Below are 23,103 nucleotides of genomic sequence, written 5' to 3' on the forward strand. Positions count from 1 at the left end.
GGAGACAAAAAGATCAGAACCCATCATCTCCAGCAACCAACATCCCAATAAGCAGGGATTAACACCAGATAACCAAACATAATGAAGGAACTTCCAAACAGAAGACCACATCCCTATCAACAGTGATGGGACAAGCTTCTGTATATAAACTGGAAATAAACTTCACTAGTACTGATGTTTCATTACCTGACAAGGAACATTATCTGAAAGCAGACAACAAAGCTTGGAGAGCTCCAAGTACAAAATAATATTTCTGGAATGATATTAATTTCATTTGTTGACAGACATATCAATTAACACATTATGTCCAAATATTCAGAACTTAGCACACTTTCATCCCTAGTTGAAGGTATAGAATTATTTAATGTTGTAATCAACATACTTCAAGGTGCTTCACAGATTTCAATGATCAGTATGAAGAATGTCCTTAAGCTCATGCAGGAAACGGCTCTGGGGTTCAGTATTAGTGGATGGAAGTTAAAGGTGGAAGTTCGACTTTGTTAGGTTTGCTCATGTTAGACTGTTCATTGTGCACTAGCTACTAGCCTGTTCTAGCCTGGAGACTTTTAGAGGTATGGATCTGCTAGTCTTACTTGCTAGGGAATTGTGAGAATTGCAATGCAGATATCTGGAGGGGACCTAGGTTGAGAGAACTATTTAAATGCACCATTAATATGAAGGTATTGCAAGTAAATCTATTGGTGGGGTTCCAGACTTACCTTCCATTCATCCCAAAGATCTGTCATCTGCTCAATAACTAGAGCTATCCATTTGTCACCTGCTCCCACCATGTCCTTTAGTTTATCCTCTTGCTATAGCTGCCTCTCTCGCTCCTCTTAGTGCCACAACCAAGCTCTTTCTCTGTGCCCTGGGATTACACTAAGCATATTAACATTTTCTGCTAACAGTGTTACCTTTATGTGCAGAAAAAACTATGAGAAATGTTAACCCACAATTCTAAGGATGAGCAAGAAAGATCACAAACAACAGTTTTAAAGAGAATCTCCTTTAATTTTAAAAACATTCGAAAATGGTACCTTGCTGATAATAAAAATGTGACTTAATGGAAGTCTTACGTACAGGTTAATATTACGTATCTGTACCTTAATCAGTTTCTTTTTATCGTTCAACTCCATCAGCATTTAAGGGAAGACTAAAAGAAAAAAAAATGTATTCCTTCCAAACTCTCAGATCCTGTAAGAAAAAAACCCTACTTTTTCATTTTTTAAAAAAACTTGGGGTAGTGCTTAATGCATAAATCTAGTTCAGGAGAACTGAGTATGAGTTCCCTTTGTAAGAGTACCTGGTTTGGCTGACTTGACTAAAATGCTTTCTACACAACTGCTTCATTTGCCCCAACTCTTCATTTGTCCCCCATCTTTTAAGAATTTTGCTAGGCAGCTGTGCAATACTCACCTTCCTCTCCTTGAACTACCAGTATTCCCTCTACCTAACCAACGGGAGAAAACTAAAATATGGCCACTAACTTGTCCCCTTCTCTTGCTTTGTTTGCTTTTCGTGGGGGAAGAAGAAGGAAAATAATTATGGCTATTATGTAAGAGAACAACCTCTAAGAACACCCCAGAGAAGAAGCACTTTCACTTCTATGGCTCCTCACTCCTAGGAGAGAAGTATCTCATGGAGCCAGGATTTCTTTTGCCAGGGGGTGACCACAGAAGCAAAGATGCTTTTGTCCTACAGCATTTTCTCTGGAGCCGGGGGCTCATTCAGTTCTAAATTAGCCCAGCACACGAATCTTTCTGGAAGCCCGGCATATCATGACATTATGAAAGATGGTTGTCATTTGGAATTGGTTTAGCCAGTGATGGGATTCAAATAATTTAACAACCGGTTCTCTAGGTGTGGCTCGGTGGTCATGTGACCATGTGGGCGTGGCCAACTCAACGTCACTTATGTCGATGGCGCTTAGCTGTTACAATGTAATAAGGGTTAACCAGAGAGGCAGTTTCTGTAAGCAGGGCAATAAAAATTAGGCTAGAAACAACACCAGAATGTTTCCTTTTTGCCTTCCTTACAGGATTGGCCCTGTAAAGTGGGAAAAAACAAAATAAGATTTCTTCCCCACAACCAGTTCTCTGAACTGCTTAGAAAGTTAACAACCAGTTCTACCGAATAGGTGTGAACTGGCTGAATCCCACCACTGGGTTTAGCTCATTTGTATGGAAGACTTCCAAGAATGCTAAAAAGTAATACTTGAAAGGAAAATGGGATACAAGCTACATTTTTATTTAATTGGGAAATTTATTAGAATGTTCCTTATATAGTGCCGAGTGAACCATTTACTTTGGGGAGTGCTATCCCGCCAGAGTGCCTTATGCACTTTATATGGCCACCTACTTGCTCAAGCAACTCTAGGCACTTACAAGCAGTAAAAACACAGTATAAAAAATGAAAATAATTAAAAAAAAACATTTCCTCCCCCATTCCCCCCAGTGACGCAAAGTCAGATGATGCATTACATGGGGTCCTCCATCCCACAATGGGTTTCCCAGCCCTGTTGGCAAAGCCAGGACTTCAGGGCTTATACTATTCATGCTCCTTGGATGAAGAAATTTGTAGAAATATACGTGGGGTACTACCATTTTTACCCTCCAATTCTTACCTGAAATTATTTTGACTTGTGTTCTTCCTCCTTGGTTGGCTCTGGAATTTCAAGGGCTCCCGCTATGCAAATGACAGACAAGTCAACCTATTCTCCAGCCCTGGGGAAAGCTGAACACTTCCATGACTCCATAAAGAATGGAAAACTGGACTGTTGTACGCAATGTACAATTGTTTGCTTCTAATGTACTAATGATATTTAGTACTGCATTTAGTACCATCATTCAGTTCATACATGCTCCATAAGATACATTTTGATCATGTTGGCAGTTTTGTGTAAAAGGTTGTTTGCATTTTTCTACTGGTTTTAAACAGGGGTGGGCTTCAAAAATTATAGCAAGGGGCTCTTTGTCTGATTGCTGGGTGGGTGGGGCCATGGTGAGCGGGGCCTAGTCAGTGTCCTGCACCATAGCGGAGTGGTGGGCATTTTTACCCTCCCTGGGCTCCAGAGGCTTTCCTCAAGCCTTTGGGAGGGCAAAAATGGCCTCCCCAGGCTCCGGAGGCCCTCTGGAAGCCAGAAACGGGCCCTGAACTTCCTGAACTTCCGGTAAGCCTGTTTTTCACCCTCCCTGAGCCGCCGAGCACCCTGCATTTACCTGCATTCAAAACAGGCCGCATGGGGACTCCTGGGAGGGGCGGGGCCAGCCAGGAGTGGGATTTGGGGATTCTCTGAATTGCACAGAATCTTACCTAGAGATTCTCCCAAACCTCTGCAAACTCCCAGCAGCCCACCCCTGGTTTTAAACATATTGAAGTATTCTGAAAAGGAACAGTGCCACTTCATATAGACAAAAAGCACCTAATATTTATTTCCATTGTCTAGTCTACAGTCAATAAAACATGGCATGCACTAAGAAAGTGCATCTTAATGCTTATTCTACTTTTGACTTTTGGTCCTGTGAACTTGATTGACTTTTTGCTGAATTTTTCCTTTTGTACTTATTAAACTATCTCTGAGGAGGATCTTGTGACAAAATTTTGAAAAAATGGGAACTGTGCAAATTTCTAAGTTAGGCTATCAGAGAAAAAACTAAAGCAATATTCAAGATTTTTTTTTTAAAAAAAGAGGAAGATATACTAAGTGAAAGATGGCTTCATGCAATGATAATCTAGATTATTCAGTAATTTAGGTGACTGAAATTTGTATGAAAACTTCAAGAAGTAAAATACAAAGGCCAGAGTAAATGCATATAGAATCAATTGTTGGTATGATTTCTCACTAGAAAACATGAACAAAATATGTTGGCTTGGTTACATTCTCTGTACTTTCCCATCTTGTCCTAAATCTTCTGAATCCATATTTAATCTCAACTTCCTTTATTTAGAATTGTAAAACGTATTATCAAAGCAGGAAGGAAATGTACACCACTATAGTTTAAAACATTACAAAGATGAACATGCAGAGACGATGATCAATGATTTATAGACTGCTTCTTCAGAATTTTATCTGACAATGGCTGTTATAAACCCCTTGCTTTGGTCTTTTCCCCCCTGTACTCATTGTAGAGTAACATGAGAATCGGCTCCAAAAAAATTATTGAGACTTGTTCAAAGGATCTTCATGCTGATGAAATTATACTTCTCTGATTTAATTCTAAGGTGGAAAAGAAATTTCAGTTTGGAATGAGTAAATTGCTGACTTAGATTATGCCTGTGAATAATGTGAATTGAGAAAGGATTCCAACTTTGTTTGAAACATCTATAATAATGAATAAACCAAAGTGAAGAAATTAATTTTCCAATCCCTCCTGATCTCCTCAAACACTTGCTTGATTTAGAATTCAAAATGCTGTTGAAAGGCCGACTTACTTTGCAGGATCAAGGCTTTAAATGCCAATAACCAGCCAACTTCCATGAGAACAATTAATTGCATTGTATTCCCCATGCTTTAACCTACATAAAAGGTTTAGGGAAATTGGACAATGCATAGCATTTTTGTCAATAGTCTGCTGTACACTAGATTATGCAATACAACAAGCAAAACTCTACTCTATCCAATTTCTTCCAGTGAATATAACCAATAATCTAAAGGAAAAGGAAAGACAAATAATAAAAATTGTATATGCATCATTAAGAAAAATGTTATTTATTTTGAAAATAACACAGCTGTGACAATATTTTTATGAAATCTGGCTAATAGTGGTTGCTGGATGTAGAAAGATAATATATGAGCTATATTGCAACAATTGTAGGCTAAAACATTATAGAAAGATGGAAAATTAATAAAGATGAAACCAAGTTTGCAAAAATTGATAGACGTTCCAGGTTTATCATGTTTCATTCAAGACACAAACTGTTGGTTTTAATTCTCTCTTCTTAATATTATCAAAACAAACATATAAAAAAACAAACAAACTCTCAAACAAACCCAATAACCAAGCAAGCCAGTTATCAGCAATATAAAAGTACCGTAGTGAATGATTCTGTTTAAAAATATTATATTATTATCGTAGGTCAAATTATGGCTATTAAATTCACGACACCATAAAGGCCCTTTGGTTAATTGACTCTTGCTTTGTCCTCTCCATCTAGCCGACGTGAAGGACTCAACATTGCTCACTCATCTAACTTCAGGAGGACAAGTTAGAACTGGGAGGGCTTGGTGTTATTTGGGATAGGAGACCTAGCAAATTGGAATGAATGGAAGTGTCTGAAAAAAAGCATAGCATCTAATAATTTGGAGTTAGGGGAAGGGAGATTTCTTATCAATTTTCTTTCTGACAGATTAGCTGAGTGAGGAGAAGCAGTAGCAGCAGCAGAACAGTCTTCTATGGAAGAAAACCAATCTTTACCTTAGATCAACAAATGTTTCTGAAAATAATGTACTAGTACTTCACACTACGACATGGTGATATTGGTGGGGTGCTCTGTATTGGCAGTGTCCTTGGTTGTTCCTCTTGGCCGGAAACAATTTTACCTAAAGCACCTAAACCCCAAGAAATGCAATTGAAAAACTGTTCAGTTCAGTGTGCTGAAAGGCAAATGAAGCTCCTTGTCAAGGAAACTGTTAAAGTTTTTTTTAAAAAAAAAATAATCAGAGCTAATACTGCTGTGAATTGTATCTGGCCCTGCGTTCTTAAAAAACTAAGCAAACCTACACCGATATCCCATCCCATAATTTTGTTAGCTGCCTGTCTAACTTTTGACCTGCCTCCTTATTATTTTAAGAAAAGATGTAAAGAATGGATCCTGGCTTCACTTGAAGGCAGGTGGCCTACCTGGGAACTAAACTATTTGACCACTGAAATGATTAACTGTTCACTTTTTAAATTTGTTTTAAATCAGTTTGTGACAAATGTGCAATGTATGATTCATTTGAAAAACTATAATTGCCTGTACAAAGTAAGCTAAAAATTAAAAATATATATCATAAAATAAAACATTTAGGAATGTAGGAGTAAGTTGTAGTGATGCTATATTGTTAAAGACTAAAAAGCATATTAGAGATGTAACTATGGGTTCCCTTCTCAGAAACCTTATGATACAATTAGAGGCTTGATGCTTTTTGTATTTTCATTAGACAATATAATCAGTTGGGTGATAATTAGAAAATGTTATCACAAAATAATTTTAAAAGCTGATTGAAAAAAGTATATAATATATTTGAAGGAGATAGACATAGTACTGGCCATAATTTATAGAATAATTCATTTTAGCTATTGTAACACTGGACTTTAAATTGGCATGTTTGCCTGCAAACATTCCCTAACTCTATTGTTGCCACATCAACTAAATGTTTATAACAAATAGTCTGACTGTGCCTTAAAAAAACAACAACCAAATATAACATTGAGAAAAGCTAAGGAGGTAAATATGAATATTATTTCAAAAATGGAAAATTGTTAATAGATCAACCAGAGGAAAATAATCACTATATATACCCTCCTGTCTATCTGTATGATACTCACGCATGCACACGCACGCACACATATCCTAACTATAGGTATATAATATACCTGTTCTACTATTAATACAATGTGATCAAAAGTAGCTAAAATACTTTTTAAAAAGAGGACAATGAGGCACTTTAGAACTACCTCTGGTAGAAAAGAGGACACTAGAATTTTTTTTTAAAAAAGCCCTTTTATAATGGGTTGCTTTCTGAGTGAAGCAAAACTGGAATACATGTTTGCATTGTGCAGAGCAAAGGAGACATGAAATGTACAAAAGCATTTCGGCTACCTGCTCATTAAACCTAAGTAGCAGCCAATGGGGAGTACCGAGGTATCGTCAGTGGATTAAAAAAGGCAAGATGGCAGCCACAGCCAAAGCAATCCTCTTCATTGTGCCATATTACTACAGATAGGGCACTAAATGAATGGTGGGAGACCTCCAATTTATGTAGGGTAAGGCACATAGGAACTGGTACGGGACCTAAATCTCCTAGATTTTTCTGCCTAGTAAGTAGATCCACTTTTGAGCATGCTGGAAGGTATTTTGGGCAGTGGGTATTGCAAACCAAAGTTATTAAGTGCTGTCTCCAGCCTCAGAAAGACTGAATAATGATAATCAAGTCCAATTGCTGGAAATGACAAATGCATGCCAATGTAGCTTAACTGGCCACAATAAAATTGCTTCTTGCATCCTGGGAAAGTTTTTCAATTTCCTAACCAGCCCTACAGCCTTAGGATTTTGTATTAGTAGTTAAAAGTCCCATCAAAGGCTACATTTTCCAAGATCTACCTGTTGCAACTAAATACCTCTAGGATTCAACAGAATACAATGGCGGTTACTAATAACCCTCTGAAATAAACCAAAGATATAGCTGCCAATTAGGCAGTGAGGCTTTTTGCTTACAAAGTGCACAAGCAGAAAGAGGAAAAATGTATGATCCATTTTTCATCCTCTTACGGTCTTGGATAAATCCAAGCATTCCTTTTTAATCTCTTCATTTTATCCAATGAAAAGGCAGTCTGCTGAAAATGTAACATTGATTGTTCCTTTTGATGACTTGCCTCAATCTTTAGATGAGTCTCCATGCACTCTGTATTTTTTTTTTCTTCCCCAAAAATGCTGCTTTAGCTACTGTCCTCAGCTACTGCCCGGGCAGCTGCAGAATCAGCATTTACTTTGGAATGCTGAAATGAAAGAAGAAAGGCAGGCTCCAGCTTAAATGTCTGAGCTTGAAGTTCAGTAATTATAAATCTTAAACAATGGACAAGACTTTTCTGAGTCTCGAGTGATTTCTGCATGGGACTTCTCCTGTTCATCTGTCCATTTTCTATCCTTTCTAAGGATACATTTTTAAAAGCATCACTTGATAATCCAGTAAGCGAGTAACGGTCAAGTAAAGTTGCAAGAATCAAAAGGCATTTGTCCCAATTGGGCCCGGTAGACTCTTTTGCTTGACCTTATGGAGACGTGCTTTTGTCACGGGGAGAGCCATTTCATCCAGAAATTATTGTGGCTATTAAGTGAAGATAATATGTTATAGATTTTCTTCTGATATTCTGATTTAGCAGGTGGAAACATGAATGACGAACCAATGCGTATCGTGACGGAAGAGCAAATTCTGCATTAAAGGTTGAAAAAAACGTAATCCCAGTTCAGAAGCCACAATGAATTATCACACAATACTGACTTGAATTGTTCTGATTTAGTCTGTGGTCCTACTCCAATACTCCTGGTCTCAGAAAGGACCTCTTTCGATAATTCCAGGCTTCTGTTTTAGGTTACAGATGAAGGAGGGATAAGCTGCAACTGTATTTTGATATGATTGAATGAAGGGAGATATGCACGTTTTCCCACTGGGTGGAATTCCCCAGTACTAGCATATACAGGAACACAGAGCACTGGTAACCCTAGCAATCTGATTTTGACTCAGATGCTTGTTCTTCTTCTTGCTCGGGGGCTAAAGGACTGTCACAAGATATAGTAGATGAAGTGTTTGCTTCATTCAGAGTTGAACTAAAATTGAGAAAGAAAAAGAGTGAGAATTAGGACCATTCAATTGTGGTAGACATAGTTGAATGGCATGAATCATCTTCATTCTTATCATCATCGTCACTATCATCACAATCATTAGCATCAGAATCATCATTATCCAGTTTGATTTTGGAGCCAGTGATGCAAGATGACAGAAAAATTCAGGAAAACTTGCTCTAATTTTGAAAAAGAAATAAATTTCTAGAAGATAATTTGGAGGGGTTATTTAATGAATATATTCTTCAACAGAAGGCATTCTGCAGGCCTTAAAATTCTTTTCAACAATATTTTTCATATATATATATATATATATATATATATATATATATATATATATATATATATACACACATACCTATATACATATATACATATATATACATACATATACATATACATATACATATACATATACATATACATATACATATACATACATACATACATACATACATACATACATACATATATATATATATATATATATATATATATATATATGTATGTATGTATGTATGTATTTCTCTTTAGCCAGGTTCTTCCTAAGTAAACCAAGATTTTTATGCAGCCCTAGTTCAGTGAAATCCCAATCCACTAGTTTCTAGGCTTTTTTCAGGTAGCCAGCAAGCACCCTGCTACCCATCGGGAGACTAAGGAGACTAAGGTAGATCTATTTCGGATTTATAATCCCTCATCAGTTAGCCACACCTTCATCCCATGTATCCTCCCTGTAAAGGTACACTATTTGTTTTTTCTTTTTGTAGGCCTTTATGTGTATTTCTCTTTAGGCAGGTTCTTATATATATATCTCATATATATAGCCAAATATATGTATATTTCTATGTAAAAAGTTAAAATCTCGGTGTTTTCCAGCATCATTAAAAGTCTGTTAACTGAAATAAACTCCTGGCTAAAATCCCAGCTTAAAATCCTCCAAAATCCCAACAAAACACTTTTTAAGGTCTTTTGAGACTCTGGCTAAAATCCTAACCATCACTTTAAAAGTTATCTTTTTGGCAACGTTTCGACAAGCTCTCTAACTTGTCATCATCGGGCCCCTACTTTCAGTTTAGAAGCTGTGGGTATGTTGCGAGATCGGAGTTGTCGCTTTTCTATGTTCACTGCTGCTGACGTATGCTGGTTAGCCTGCAACTTTGTGGCCTGATTGGAGAGCAGCAGTTTTTTTCTCCTGCTTCATTATCCTATATATTTCTATATGTATATTTATTATAGTTTTCTTCGTTTTACATCACAGTTTCAAACTTTGCAGCAGCAATATACCGGTATACATCCACATTTTTTTCTTTTATATTATATATTCTATTATGTCTCTTAAATGCAATTTCATATTCATAATTATTGTTTCCATATTTCTAACCCAAATCTCTCTATAATTATCATTCTATGTATTTTATTTTACATTTTTATAACATCCTACTATAATATTTACAATAAATATTCTGTCTATCACTATACTTACATTTATTTCTAAATTCTAGTCCACTGATCGTCTTTCATTGTTACTTTTCTAAACTTTGCATCTACTCTCCAACCATTTGTACCATACGTCCCAAATTAGATAGTGTTCTGTTTCTTCTTTATCTTTAATTTCGATTGTCAATCTATCCATCTCAGCAGAGTCTAATATTTTCTTTATTATCATTTCCTCAGAGGGTATATTACCATTTTTCCAATTTTGAGCATATACAATTCTAGCTGCTGTTATTACATTGTAATATAAAGTATTGGCTTATTAAATTATATTTCCCTGTCAATATGCCTAATAGAAATAGCTCTGGTTTTAAATCTATTTGCTGTTTTATCATTTCCTCTATCCACTTTTTTATTCTTATCCAGTACTTTTTTGCCGAAGGACAGGTCCACCACATATGATAGTATGTTCCCTGTGTCTGTTTACATTTCTAACACTCTGGGGACTGTTTGGGAACATTTTTGTTAGTCTTGCTGGCGGTAGGTGCCATCTATAGAACATTTTATATAAGTTTTCTCTATATGCTGCTGACATTGTCAATTTATAATTTCTTTCCCATAGCTTTTCCCAATTGTCTAATTCTATGGTATAGCCGAATTTTTTTGCCCAGGTTATCATATTTTCCTTTACAATTTCTTCATTTTAAACCTCAAAAAGTAGTTGTAAATTTTTTTTATCAATTTTTCATCTGTCCCCTGTAGTATCCTGTCCAATTCTTGTGGTTCACTATAAAACCCATAGTTTTCTACATCTTTCTTATACCTCTTCTGAATTTGCATATAGGGCCACCAGTCCAAACCAATTCCCTAATTTGTTAATTCCTGTTTTTTTTTTGACATGAATCATCTTCATTATTATCATCATTGTCACTATCATCATAGTCACTAGCATCAGAATCATCATTATCCAGTTTGATTTTGGAGCTAGTGATACAAGATGACAGAAAAATTCAGGAAAACCTGCTCTAATTTTGAAAAAGAAATAAATTTCTAGAAGATAATTTAGAGGGGTTATTTAATGAATATATTCTTCAAGAGAAGTATTCTGCAGGCCTTAAAATTCTTTTCAACAATATTTTTCATATTATATCTTCCTAGTCAAGAGAACAAGCAGTTGGGACGGAATAATGTCATGGTAGGCGATATAAATTAAAAATATTCTAACCTTGCTCTGCTGCTAGAGGCCTCCGGAGGGTTATTATTGTCTCCCTCTGGTTTTGGATCAGGTAAAGGAATGATATAATCATTGTCCACTCCATTCTGCTCCACAGCTGTATAGAGGACAGAACTTGAACTGACACTGTCACTTGCAGTGGACCTAGAAGGACTGAATCCTGTGTTCCTGGGCCTTGTACGCATAATAGCAGGGTGATCACTTTTCAAGAACTCTTCGTTGACCTGTTGATACTTCTGCTCGCACGCAGAGGCAATGAGAATAGAAAGAATGGATGAGTACATATACCTATTCATCTACAGAGCTCTACATTGAACAGTGTTTTATACTTGAGTTATAATACATCTGGACCAGAGGCGGGTTTCAAAACCTATTGCTACTGGTTCACTTGTGGGCACACATGTACTTGCGCGTGCAATGCTTCTGCGCACGCAGAGAAGCATCCAGGCAGGTGGGTGGAGCCTTCTGCCACCGTCGCTACAAGTTTGCCCGATCCAGGGTGAACCGGTAGCAAACTACCACTGATCTGGATGTTGCAGTAATAGTGAATATATTATCACTGCAATTCCAAAGATATAGAATTCATGGTTACTGAAAATGGATAGATCTTACTTTTAAGTAGATTTTTTTAGACATATATGACATATCTCCAAGACATATATACATATCTCCAAGAGTAAATGATGAGGTAAAGTGCATTTCAACATGGAGACTATGAATGCATTCTGTGTTTACCTTTGGTTTTTTAGAAAAAAAACCCAATGCATTATATAAATGGTCATGTATCTATATTTTGCTTACTTGAGATATGCCAGCTTTATCTTTCAAACGTTTGAAGGGCTTTTGGACCATGAATGAAGCTATTTGTCACATGAAATCTGGTTTAAACTGGGGCTGTAGTGCATATCTTGGTTGCAGTCTGGTGGACCAATCTGTAGCCATTATATTTCATCAGATTCCTTTTCTGTCTACATGCCTGATTATTTCAGAATCACGAGCACACTGACTGACTTCTTGAGGTCACCAGAATGTAACAGAGTTTGAACAGAACAGTTCAGAAAATGCCAAATGTTAGGTTTGGTAGAAAACTATTTAATATTTATGCTGTCCTTTATTGCCTCCAAGAATGTCAACAAATTAAGATTTGAATTTTGTACATTACTTTCTAAGTTTATAGCAGCAGTTCAAAAGAAAAGATATTATCTAGATAGATTTTGATTTAAAAACTGATCATCTTTCTCTGTTCAGGTCAAATATAGTTTACCTTCTTATAGCTGTCTGTTAGCAGGTTCCCCATAAGAAGTACCAGTTGAGAGAAAGAAGGTCGAATCTCAAACTTCTCTTCCCAGCATTTCTGCATAATTTCATAGCTAAAAACATATGAAAGAATATTTCAAGGTTTGGGAAAGTTTTGAAAAGTGGATGACATTTCCCTATAAAGACAATTGTTTACCCAAACCACTCACATTTCATTGGATGCATGGGTAGGTTTGGACATCCGGTAGCCACGTTTAATAGCATTATAGAATTGGTCATTCATAGGCAGTTCAGGATATGGAGTCCCACCTAAGAGCAAAAGAGTGAACTTAAGCAACCACCATTTCTTTCTCAATTTCACACAATGTCAGTGGTTGTCGGGAATGGTCCCTCACAGACAGAAAAATGGATGACAGAAAACACTAATATAAATAGAGAAGATTATGTAGATAGACTACAGAAGTAACAGTTTTTCATTTTAAACACAGAATAATTGGATGGGAGGATATATCAAAGGTTAAGTTGCACAATCCTGACCAAAGAGACATACCTAGAGTGAATATTTCCCATAGAAGAATCCCGAAAGACCACACATCACTTAAGGTAGTGTAGAGGTTGTTGAAGATGCTCTCAGGGGCCATCCATTTCAAAGGCAAGAAGGTCTAGTTAAAAAAAGTAAAACGGATTTTATTTTTTTTAAAAAAACTTCCCATAGTACTGACCACTGAAGGTTTTTGAATGGTTACTTTGCTAATGATACTTTTCTGTGAATGTTAATGGAACTCGTTTGGAACCTAGGAAGAACTATAAATCCATCTCAGTCAAGAAGGGGATCTCATGACTATAACCTTGCTATTGTCAGTCCTGCTCAGCATGATTCGCAATATGACAAAGTGTGACTCTGATCAGCTGTAAAACACTTAGTCAAGTAATTAACAATAATACGAAGTTTTAAATTTCATATGTAGAGAACGGATTGCTGCTTCAAAAGTAATTTAAATGATGATCCCAATCCAAATCCAATTTCAAAAAAAGGACGGCTATTTCAAAAACACAGATGGAAGGAGAAAAAACTTCACCATTTTCTTTACAAGTTACAATGTATGGAGAAAATTCCACCTCTTGAAAGCTAGTAGGGCTTTAGTGAGGACACTGCCTCTAACGTTTATTGGTGTCTGGTCATAATTTTGAGTCTGCAGGCATCCAAATGGAGCAACTTGTACATAGAGACAAGTTACTTACTTGCCTCTTGTACTTACATTGTAAATATTATATGTATTGGATTGTTTCCATAGTGAAATACGACAGTGCGGTGAGGAAGAATTGGAAATTCATTCAATATTAGAAAGACAATATAGCCGCAGACTTTTGGTGCCTCTTAAGTGCAAAGTAACTCTTTGGGCTTTCCAAAATAACTGACAACTCTCGATAGTTTTATTTATTTTAATAGTTTCTAGTTTTAATGGATTTTATTTGTACTGAAATACATCCGGAGAACTGTTAGTCATAGACTATCCTATGTAAAGAATGGGTGTGAGCTTCTAGAGATCAAAGAATTTAAAAACACAGCCTGAAATAATCTGGAGTAACATTAAATTGGATAGGAAAAAAAAATGGACTGGAAGGACAGCTACATTATGCTTGTTACCATCATTTACTGTATTCCTCTCTCCAGTTTATGCTTTTCTGTGACATGTGAAATCAGTCTGCTTCTGTTTTTTTCTTCTTCTCCCTTTAGCAGTTTGCGTACTATTCTAATAACCATCTTCTAGACTGAAAGAGGGCTCGGTTGTGCAACTGGCACAAAAAGAATAATTTCCAGGAAGAATTGCAAAAAGCCAGGGGTTTCGTTTCCTATTTAGTGGGGACAGTGACAGGGTAAGGGAGATTTAGAGACGTGCCTTCTGTTTCCATCTGTGCAAAATGATTCATATTGGGACTCTGGTCATTCTTATGTTGAGGCTTTCAGGGATTGAAACCAAAGTTTATGTATGCACATACACACACACACACACACCAAATTCAACAGAAAGCGATCAGCATGGGAATGATAAAATCAATTGGGTAATTTAAGTTTTATGCATGAGGAATTTGGGAGCTTGCTTATCTGTATCCATAATGATTATTATGAGCATGTTGTACTGTGTTAATAATATAGCTATATAGATATTAGCTGAAAAGAATTGATTGGCAATCTGAAGTTCATTAGATGTTTCAGATTTCAGCTCCATCCAGGTCTTCCCAGCTTAACCAATGAAAAGGAATTATACAGATTACAGTTCTAAATATATGGAGATTACCAAATTGGTGAAAATCTCTTTTTAAATTCAGGAAAAAGTTCATATTTCCGGAGACTTAGAAATGAAGATACTTCCATGCAAAATCATTTATGAAGAATATCAAAAACAGGTACAATTATCTGGTGGGTGAAGCCAAAATAATCTATGTGGAATATTTTGTTTCTTTCTGAAACAAAACTCCTTGAGATACTTTGCGATTTCATGATAAAAAATAAGTCACAATTTAAACGTTTAAATGAATAAACTTTAGAAAAACAAAAATCATTAAAATTGTTAAAACAATAACAGCAATAGCATAAACGTGTAGATCTACTGTGTTAAAAGTGTATAGAAAGAGCCAAATTATTACGACTCATTTAAAAATTATCAGGGAAATTGCTCAATGTATACTTTTGACAAGGCAAAACAGGCATGCGCTGTTACCACCAACAACCAAGAAGCCGTAACTATTCAGGCTAAGTTTGGTCTAATTAAAACAGAATGAAGATGTTGTCTTCTGAGAATTCATGATTCCTACTCTTTTAATGGTGGCTCCATGTGCGTATATGGCTAGCCACATAAAACAAATCTTCAGAATGCTTGAGGATTTAAAATTTAGATTTGTGGGGTATGTGTCTTCCCTATGAAATTAAAAAGGTCAGGTGGAGCAAGGATCCTAAATGTATGTTTAACTCTTCTTATTTTGGTTAAAGGGGCCACCCACAGGCCAGATAATCTCACTACTCACATTTCCTTTGGAAATATAATTTGAATCCCGCATGATGTCCCTGGCTAGGCCAAAGTCACAGATCTTCACCAGTTTCCCTTCGCAGATCAGTACGTTTCTTGCAGCCAGATCACGGTGCACACACTGGATAATAGGAAAAAGACATGCTGAGTATGTAGACATATATCTTAGGTGTCCTAATTTTTCTTTCAAAAGTAATTATTGTGCATTGGATTTCCTCAGAATGAAGCAACATCACAACATGCAGTGAGACATGTAATGCACATGATGAAGAGTTGCTCAGGCAGCTGCTCTAGAGACATGTGGAAATACCGCTGCCTAAGCTTTATTGTTAAATGGGGTCGAAAGAAGAGGCAGGACTCTATATTGTGACTTCAGTTTTTTATTTTAAAAGATTGGTAAACTTCTTGCCTGGCTGTCTGACAGCTCCCTCTTTTAAAGGGACCTGTCAGGCAGCCCAGCCACTGAAGTTACTTCATTTTCCCGCTGCTCAAATGGACCAATGAGCGCCGGGTATGTTAATATCTCTTTTTGAGACCGGACCTGAGTGAAGCCTTTGCTCAAGGCATCACTCTCTATTTAAATATGTAACATTTATAACTTCATTTTGTCCTCTCACACCGCAGTCTCATTTTGTAAACTTCATAATCCTTTGCAAAGGTGGTGCAAGAAGACCCACAAAAATGCAAGTAGCAGTGCTTTGGCTGGGATACTTATTTTTAAGACCATTACCCCTGGGACTGTCACAGGTCAAAGCATATTTGGGGTCAGTTTAATATTTATTTATTAAACTTATACAGTTCCCACCTCATTGTTTGGGGCAACCATTAGGTGAAAACAATGGTACACATTCATATTTTTTTGCAGCTGCTGCACACTGCTGGCTCATATTTAAATGGTTGTCCACTAGGACTACAAGATCCCTCTCACAGTTATTACTATTGAACAAGGTACCACATATACTGTACCTGTGCATTTTGTTTTTCTTGCCTAAATGTAGAACCTTACTTTTCTCACCATTGAATTTCATTTTGTTAAATAGCACCCAATGTTCAAGTCTGTCAAGATTCTTCTCTATCTGAAGCCTATCCTCTGGAGTGTTGGCTATTCCTGCTAGCTTGGTGTAATCTGCAAATTTGATCCAACCCCTTTATCCATCAGCCTGCACTCTAAAAATAAGTGCATGCTGGGAAGACAGATGTTCTGACCTGGTTTCCAAATATGACAAGCACACGTTTTTTAACTAAATGTTCCCTTTATTAGGAGCACCAGCAACCCCGGCAAAGAGTCTCTCTCTCCCTTAGAGGGTAACTAAGTCTCTAAGTGAAGCTTGCTCCCCTTCCCCCTGAAATGGCTCCAACTCACCAGGAGTCTCTCTTACTCACCACCCTCATAATGAAAGTCCTGGAAGGTGCGCCCATTTTTTCCCCCAGTAGCGGAGACATACACATACACACACACACATACATACATACATACACACAAACACAAACACACACACACACACACTCCGAAGGCGCACCCAACTCTCACTTCCTATTAACACCTTTCTTTGGAGAAATAGAATAGAATTCTTTATTGGCCAAATGTGATTGGACAAACAAGGAATTTGTCTTAGGTGTATATGCTCTCAGGGTACATAAGGAGAATAAAATACATTCATCAAGAATAAAAAGATACAACACTTAGTAATAGTCAAGGTTACTAATAAGCTATCAAATTGTACTAGGAAACAAATAAAAACAATATAATTGAAAGATACAAGCAACATGGTTATAGTAATAAGTGGGAAGTAGGAATTGCAACCAGCCACAAGGGAACAGAAAAACTAAGAAATAGTTTGTTCCCGTTGTTTACTATATTGTGGCATTTCCCCCCCCCCCATGGTTCCAAAGAACCTAGAATCCTACAAAATTGCAGAATTTGATTTTGAACACTAAGTTTATACGTCATGTTAAGCCATCTTTTGTTTTAGCACTGTTTGTTGAATAGCCACCATTGCCTGCTTCACATAACGTGCTGTGTTTTAGAAACTATAAAGGCTGAATTCATACTTCATTGCAGAATTAGTTCCTTGTACTTTGAGATGCTGCAATTCTTTTGCCCTTCAAATTCATTATTTATTACATGTACTGTATATGCCACCTATCTTGCTATTCAAATTCATTGCTGGGTAGAAATTGAGAAATTCTCTGTTTTACAGTCAGGATGTTTCCCAGCCATATTTTTTTTTTACCTTGTGGTACTAGCAATTGCTTGTGACATCCATACTGTATGTGACATCTTAATGCTGGCTTGTGAGAATGCACTTTAGGAAAAACGACAGATTATGTGGTAATTTAGAAGCAGTTTCTTTGTCTGCACAAGTTTTAGTCTTTTTTTCTCCTTGTCACCACTATTACCCAAATGCCTCATGTGACCAAAATGGCTCAACCCTGATCAAGGTTATGATAACATAGACATGCTGATGAGTGAGTTATTATGTCTGAAATGAATCCTGTGACACAATTAATTGGATTTTTTATGATACTTACTAGGCTGCACTACAAAACTTTTTTTGCTGCTTGAAGGAGAAGAACCCTTCCATTTAATCCAAGATGGATTAAATATTAAACATTAATACCCCAAGTTAACCAGGTTTGGGAGCATATAATAATAATAATAATAATAATAATAATAATAATATTATTATTATTATTATTATTATTATTATTATTATTATTAATAATAATAATAATAATTTTATTTCTATACCGCCCTTCTCCCGAAGGACTCAGGGCGGTGTACAGCCAATTTAAAAACACAAGACACAACAATAATTAAAAATTAAAATAATTAAATAGATTTGGCCGATTTAAAACCCCAAAAACCCCATATAAAGCAAAATATATTCACCAGATCTTCTATTTAATTGGTAAGGAAGAATACAAACCAACAGTTGGCGTCCCATTCACAATCTATCAAATCTGTATTCTGAGGGACTACCTCACTTTGCTTGAAGAATCTGAACATACATGACCTAGTCTTTTCTTACTGAATGCCATGGCTTTTGGTTTGTGCATGCAGGGGGATTAGATAAACATGGCTGGTTGTGAAAAAACGTTGCAGTAATGTCTAAAAAAACAACATACCAAAGTCTAGTAACATCTACACTAACAGCCCTCCTATTTATCCTTTTGAGAGAAACACCCTTGTTCATCTCCACCTCTTTCTGTTTTTTTCTTGAGCACAAACACGTACTCAACCATGTCCCCTTTTCCTTTGAAACCAGATATCCATAAATATAGTTATATAATCCTGAGTGCAAATATATTTACGTTTTTAGAAGCTAAGAACTCCATTCCCTTAGCCACTTGGAAGCTGACTCCAACAAGATCAATATAGGTGAGAAGAGGAGACTCGCTGATCAAGGTCGCTTTTTCTGAAGCTGGAAATATAAAATTGTTTATTAAATCACCTTTTAAAAGGACAGAGACATAAAACCTTTCTGCACACATACACTATAACGGTCTTGCTGGAATATAAGATTCTGGAATATAAGATCAATGGAATCAGACGCTTCCTTCACCCAACATTAAATTACACAGGTGATCCTCAACTTATAACCACAATCTGTTATTGAGCGAAGCAGTCTGTCATGCCTCAGAGTACAATTTTTATATATACTGTTGTTGCTCTCTAGCCCCATCTAGTGGCCACAGAGATAAATACAATTATATTGTTTTGAAGCTGATCCAACCCCTTTATCAATCAGCCTGCACTCTCAAAATAAGTGCATGCTGGGAAGACAGATGTTCTGATCTGGTTCCCAGACATGACAAGCACACAGTTTTTAATTAAACGTTCCCTTTATTAGGAGCACCAGCATCCCCGGCAAAGAGTCTCTCTCTCCCTCAGCAGCGTAACGAAGTCTCTAAGTGCCTGTGGAAAGTGAAGCTTGCTCTCCTTTTCCCTGAAATGGCTCCAACACACCAGGAGTCTGTCTCACCACCCTCATAATGAAAGTCCTAGAAGGTGTGCCCGCTTTTTCTCCCAGTAGTAGAGACACACACACACACACACACACACACACACACACACACACACACCGAAGGCATGCCCAACTCTCACTTCCTATTAACACCTTTATTTGGAGAAATAGACTAGAATTCTTTATTGGCCAAGTGTGATTGGACACACAAGGAATTTGTCTTAGGTGTATATGCTCTCAGGGTACATAAGGAGAATAAAATACATTCATCAAGAATAAAAAGATACAACACTTAGTGATAGTCAAGGTTACTAATAAGCTATCAAATTGTACTAGGAAACAAATAAAAAAAATATAATTGAAAGTTACAAGCAACATGGCTACAGTAATAAGTGGGAAAAGATGGATTCTAATAAGGAAGAAAAGAATAATAGTAATACAGTCTTAGTTAATTATTTGACAGTGTTGTGGGAATTAGTTGTTAAGCAGAGTGGAGCCAAACAGCACAAAACTGTGCCAGCCTCAGCCCCCATAGTTGATCCAAAAGGATACCATGGTTGATAGCACTGAAAGTCACTGAAAGGTCAAGGAGAGGAAGGATAGTTACACTACCCCCATCCTGCTGTTGCCAAAGATCACTGACAAGTGTGACCAATGCTGTTTCCATCCTGTAATGGCCATGAGGGTATTGGAATTGCTGTAACTTTGGCCACAGGCTTGTAAATCCTTTTGTACTACACTGTTGTAACTTTGAATGGCTGCTGAATGAATGGTCATAAGTTGAGAACTACTTCTCAACTGGATGAAGCATTTAAGAATGAACAAAACTTCATTTTGTTTGTAATTACGCAAACTGTTTTTTGGTAATCTCTTACCTGAAGGCGAATAGCTGTCCAGCTCATAGGTCGCACCATAATTGGAAGAATCAATGTCTACATACTTGATTTCACCCTTCATGTCAGACATGGGCACATAATCCAGTGATTCATCCTTACTCATGTCCATGTAGCCTCCATCACTTTCTACAGATATGGATGTATGGCTGCAAAGAGGGATAAGTTTTTTAAACCGTTTGTCCCCTTAGAACAGGTTTCCAGTAATAAGCCACCTCCAGTATAAAATCAGGAAGGCAAGAATCAAAACTTAACAGTGTTTTCTTTCCCCCATTATTTGTTTACAATAGTAAAAGCTGCCCATAGGCAAAGAAAAGGAACAGTGCAAGAAAAATTATTTCACCGAGGAAAAGAAAATTAAGTGCTGTGATTTATACACACATTATTTATTGACAAGACTGAATCAACGATTACTGCATGTGAGACATGCAGAATGTCCATGTGGTCAAATATCTGAGTTATGAAGCAGTTTGCCTATCAGTAATTGAAGGCTATTATATAATAGCCTTATTATTATAATAGGGCTGGACCTTTCACTTTCTATTAACACTTTTCCTTGGGGAAAGGAGCCAAACCAGTGCAAAATTGTGCCACCCAGCTTCAGCCCCCATAGCTGATCCAAAAGTATACCATGGTTGATGGTACCGAAAGTCACTGAAAGATCAAGGAGAGAAAGGATGGTTGCACTACCCCCATCCTGCTCTTGCCAAAGATCATTGGCAAGTGTGACCAATGCTGTTTCAATCCCAAAACTTGGCCTGAATCCTGACTGAAAAAGATCTAGATAATCTGTTTTATCCAAGTCCCTCAGAAGGTGCTAGGCCATCACCTTTTCCACAATCTTCAGCAAAAAGGGGAGGTTGGAAACTGGACGGATGTTGTCCAGGCTGGTGGGTCAAACCATTCCCAGGTAATGAGGCAAGACCCCTTCCCAGCATGTCAAATGGACTTACTCCATGCATGAGATCCAACTCAGAATGAATCCAAGCAACTTTGTCCATCAGGTGTTGAACATATTCCACTCTGCAGCCCTGAAGATGATCCTCTGAGCATCTCTGTCCCAGGAGGAACTGGGTGAGCCAGTACAGGGCTGACAGGTGACACACTAAGGGCAGTTGTTTTGCCGGTCTAACTGCTATGAGATAGACCTTCATAGTGTTCTGACACAGCCTTAACAAGCAATGAGAAACCACTTACTCATAAGTAAACAAACCCCCTTTTAAAACAGGGCAGGAACAGTCTTTATTCACATTGGATAGACAAAACTAAAAATAATTAATCACAAATGAGAATCTTTTCCCCTTCTGAAACGGGGCACAAACAGTCTCTGTTCACATGAGAACTCAAGATTAAAAGTCCTTCAATGATTAAGTCAAGCAGAAACAGTCCCTGTTCACCCCAGCTGAGGCAAATTCACTACCTATCATTTCCCAGCAGGGAGACTCAGTTGACACCTCAAATACAGAGCCATTAGTCCAGACAAGCCTGGTTCCGGCAAAGGAATCCGACTTGATTGATTCCCCCGTTTGACTCTCGCAGCCCAACGTCCAAGTCCACAGCTGCCCGGAACCAGTCGGCTAGACGGGGTGGGTAATCCTGGTATACACATGCTTGCCGGAGGTTCCCAGTCCAGGCCCATGTGAAATTGATGGACCAATAGGCGCTCTGGCCATGCTCTCAGCCTCCCGGCGATCTTACGGAAGTCATGCACGTACTCCTTTGCCGACCGACCCCTCTGCTTAAGGGCCATAAGCTCCCCTTCTGCCAGCTGTCATCTTCAAATCTTGTTCTCAGCACTTCTAGGAATAGTGCCATATTTGCCAATTCTCTGGCATGGTTACTATGTAGATTGGCCACCCAATCCGCAGCCTCCCCTGTGACAACTGCCATGACTGCCACTATCATCACCCACTGGGATGGGTAAAAGCATCCATAAAGATCCATATGGCTGAAGATCTGACTGAGGAAGAGGGCCACCTGATAAGAGCTGCCACCAAACATGGTCTGTATTGGTGGGGGACCCCAGATCGCCTGTTGAGGCCACATCCCTGGGGTCCACAGAGGAGCTTGGTCGGGTGCTCAAGCCATACCTACAGCTCGATTATTGGCCTGGTGGGGCCCTGGTTGTCTTCTATGGGCCAGCTGACCCACCTCCTTCACCACAGGGCCCCTGCTTGGGGCCTGGTCCACGCCTCACACAACATCCCCCAAAGAGGAGGCTTGGTCCCAGGTGCCCTGACATTCTATACCCCTAGACTGGCTGGGTACTTGATCCAAGCGTAACTTTGGACTGGCAAGATGGAATCCAGGGCCTGTGCCCCTCTTGCCATGTGACTGATGGTTTCAACCCTGTTGCCCAAGGTTGCCAGGAAGGGGCATCGTGAAAACTGGCTTCTCCAAAACGTTCTCTCAGGATATTCATAGTATTAGCATCAGGACCCATGGAATAGCTCCACTCATCCTCTTCATCCTCAGTCCAGCTTCGCTCCCTCCATCCCTGGAAGGGGCTCCAGCATGCGGGGGTATAGGCATCCTGGGCCCAGCAGGTCCAGTCAGGGCAGAGCTATGCCACCATTCCCCTGTTGGTTGGTTGATTGATTGATTGATTGATTTTATTTTATTAGATTTTTATACCGCCCTTCTCCTACTGGACTCAGGGTGGTGAACAGCCAAGGATAAAAACATCACATGCAAAATTTAAGATTAATTTTAAAAGAATTAAACAAGTTTTGGCCCAATATAAA

The 23,103-nt window shown here is 37.9% G+C and overlaps 1 protein-coding gene across 1 annotated transcript in view; it reads right to left on the bottom strand.

Moving 5' to 3' along the window:
* Nucleotides 1–4,692: 4,692 nt before the first annotated feature.
* PDGFRB (platelet derived growth factor receptor beta) overlaps nt 4,693–23,103 on the bottom strand; it is a 95,789-nt gene continuing 77,378 nt past the window's right edge. Inside the window, exons 16-23 of the mRNA XM_060688520.2 lie at nt 20,342–20,508; nt 18,814–18,923; nt 15,497–15,619; nt 13,020–13,131; nt 12,679–12,778; nt 12,477–12,582; nt 11,204–11,448; nt 4,693–8,529 (exon numbers count right to left, since the gene is read on the bottom strand). Coding sequence (XP_060544503.2) covers nt 8,424–8,529; nt 11,204–11,448; nt 12,477–12,582; nt 12,679–12,778; nt 13,020–13,131; nt 15,497–15,619; nt 18,814–18,923; nt 20,342–20,508 — 1,069 coding nt within the window. The 3' untranslated portion in view covers nt 4,693–8,423. The remainder of the gene's footprint in view (nt 8,530–11,203; nt 11,449–12,476; nt 12,583–12,678; nt 12,779–13,019; nt 13,132–15,496; nt 15,620–18,813; nt 18,924–20,341; nt 20,509–23,103) is intronic.

Source organism: Pantherophis guttatus, chromosome 2, assembly GCF_059756535.1.
Source record: "Pantherophis guttatus breed Tessera chromosome 2, ASM5975653v1, whole genome shotgun sequence".
Lineage (NCBI taxonomy): Eukaryota > Metazoa > Chordata > Lepidosauria > Squamata > Colubridae > Pantherophis > Pantherophis guttatus.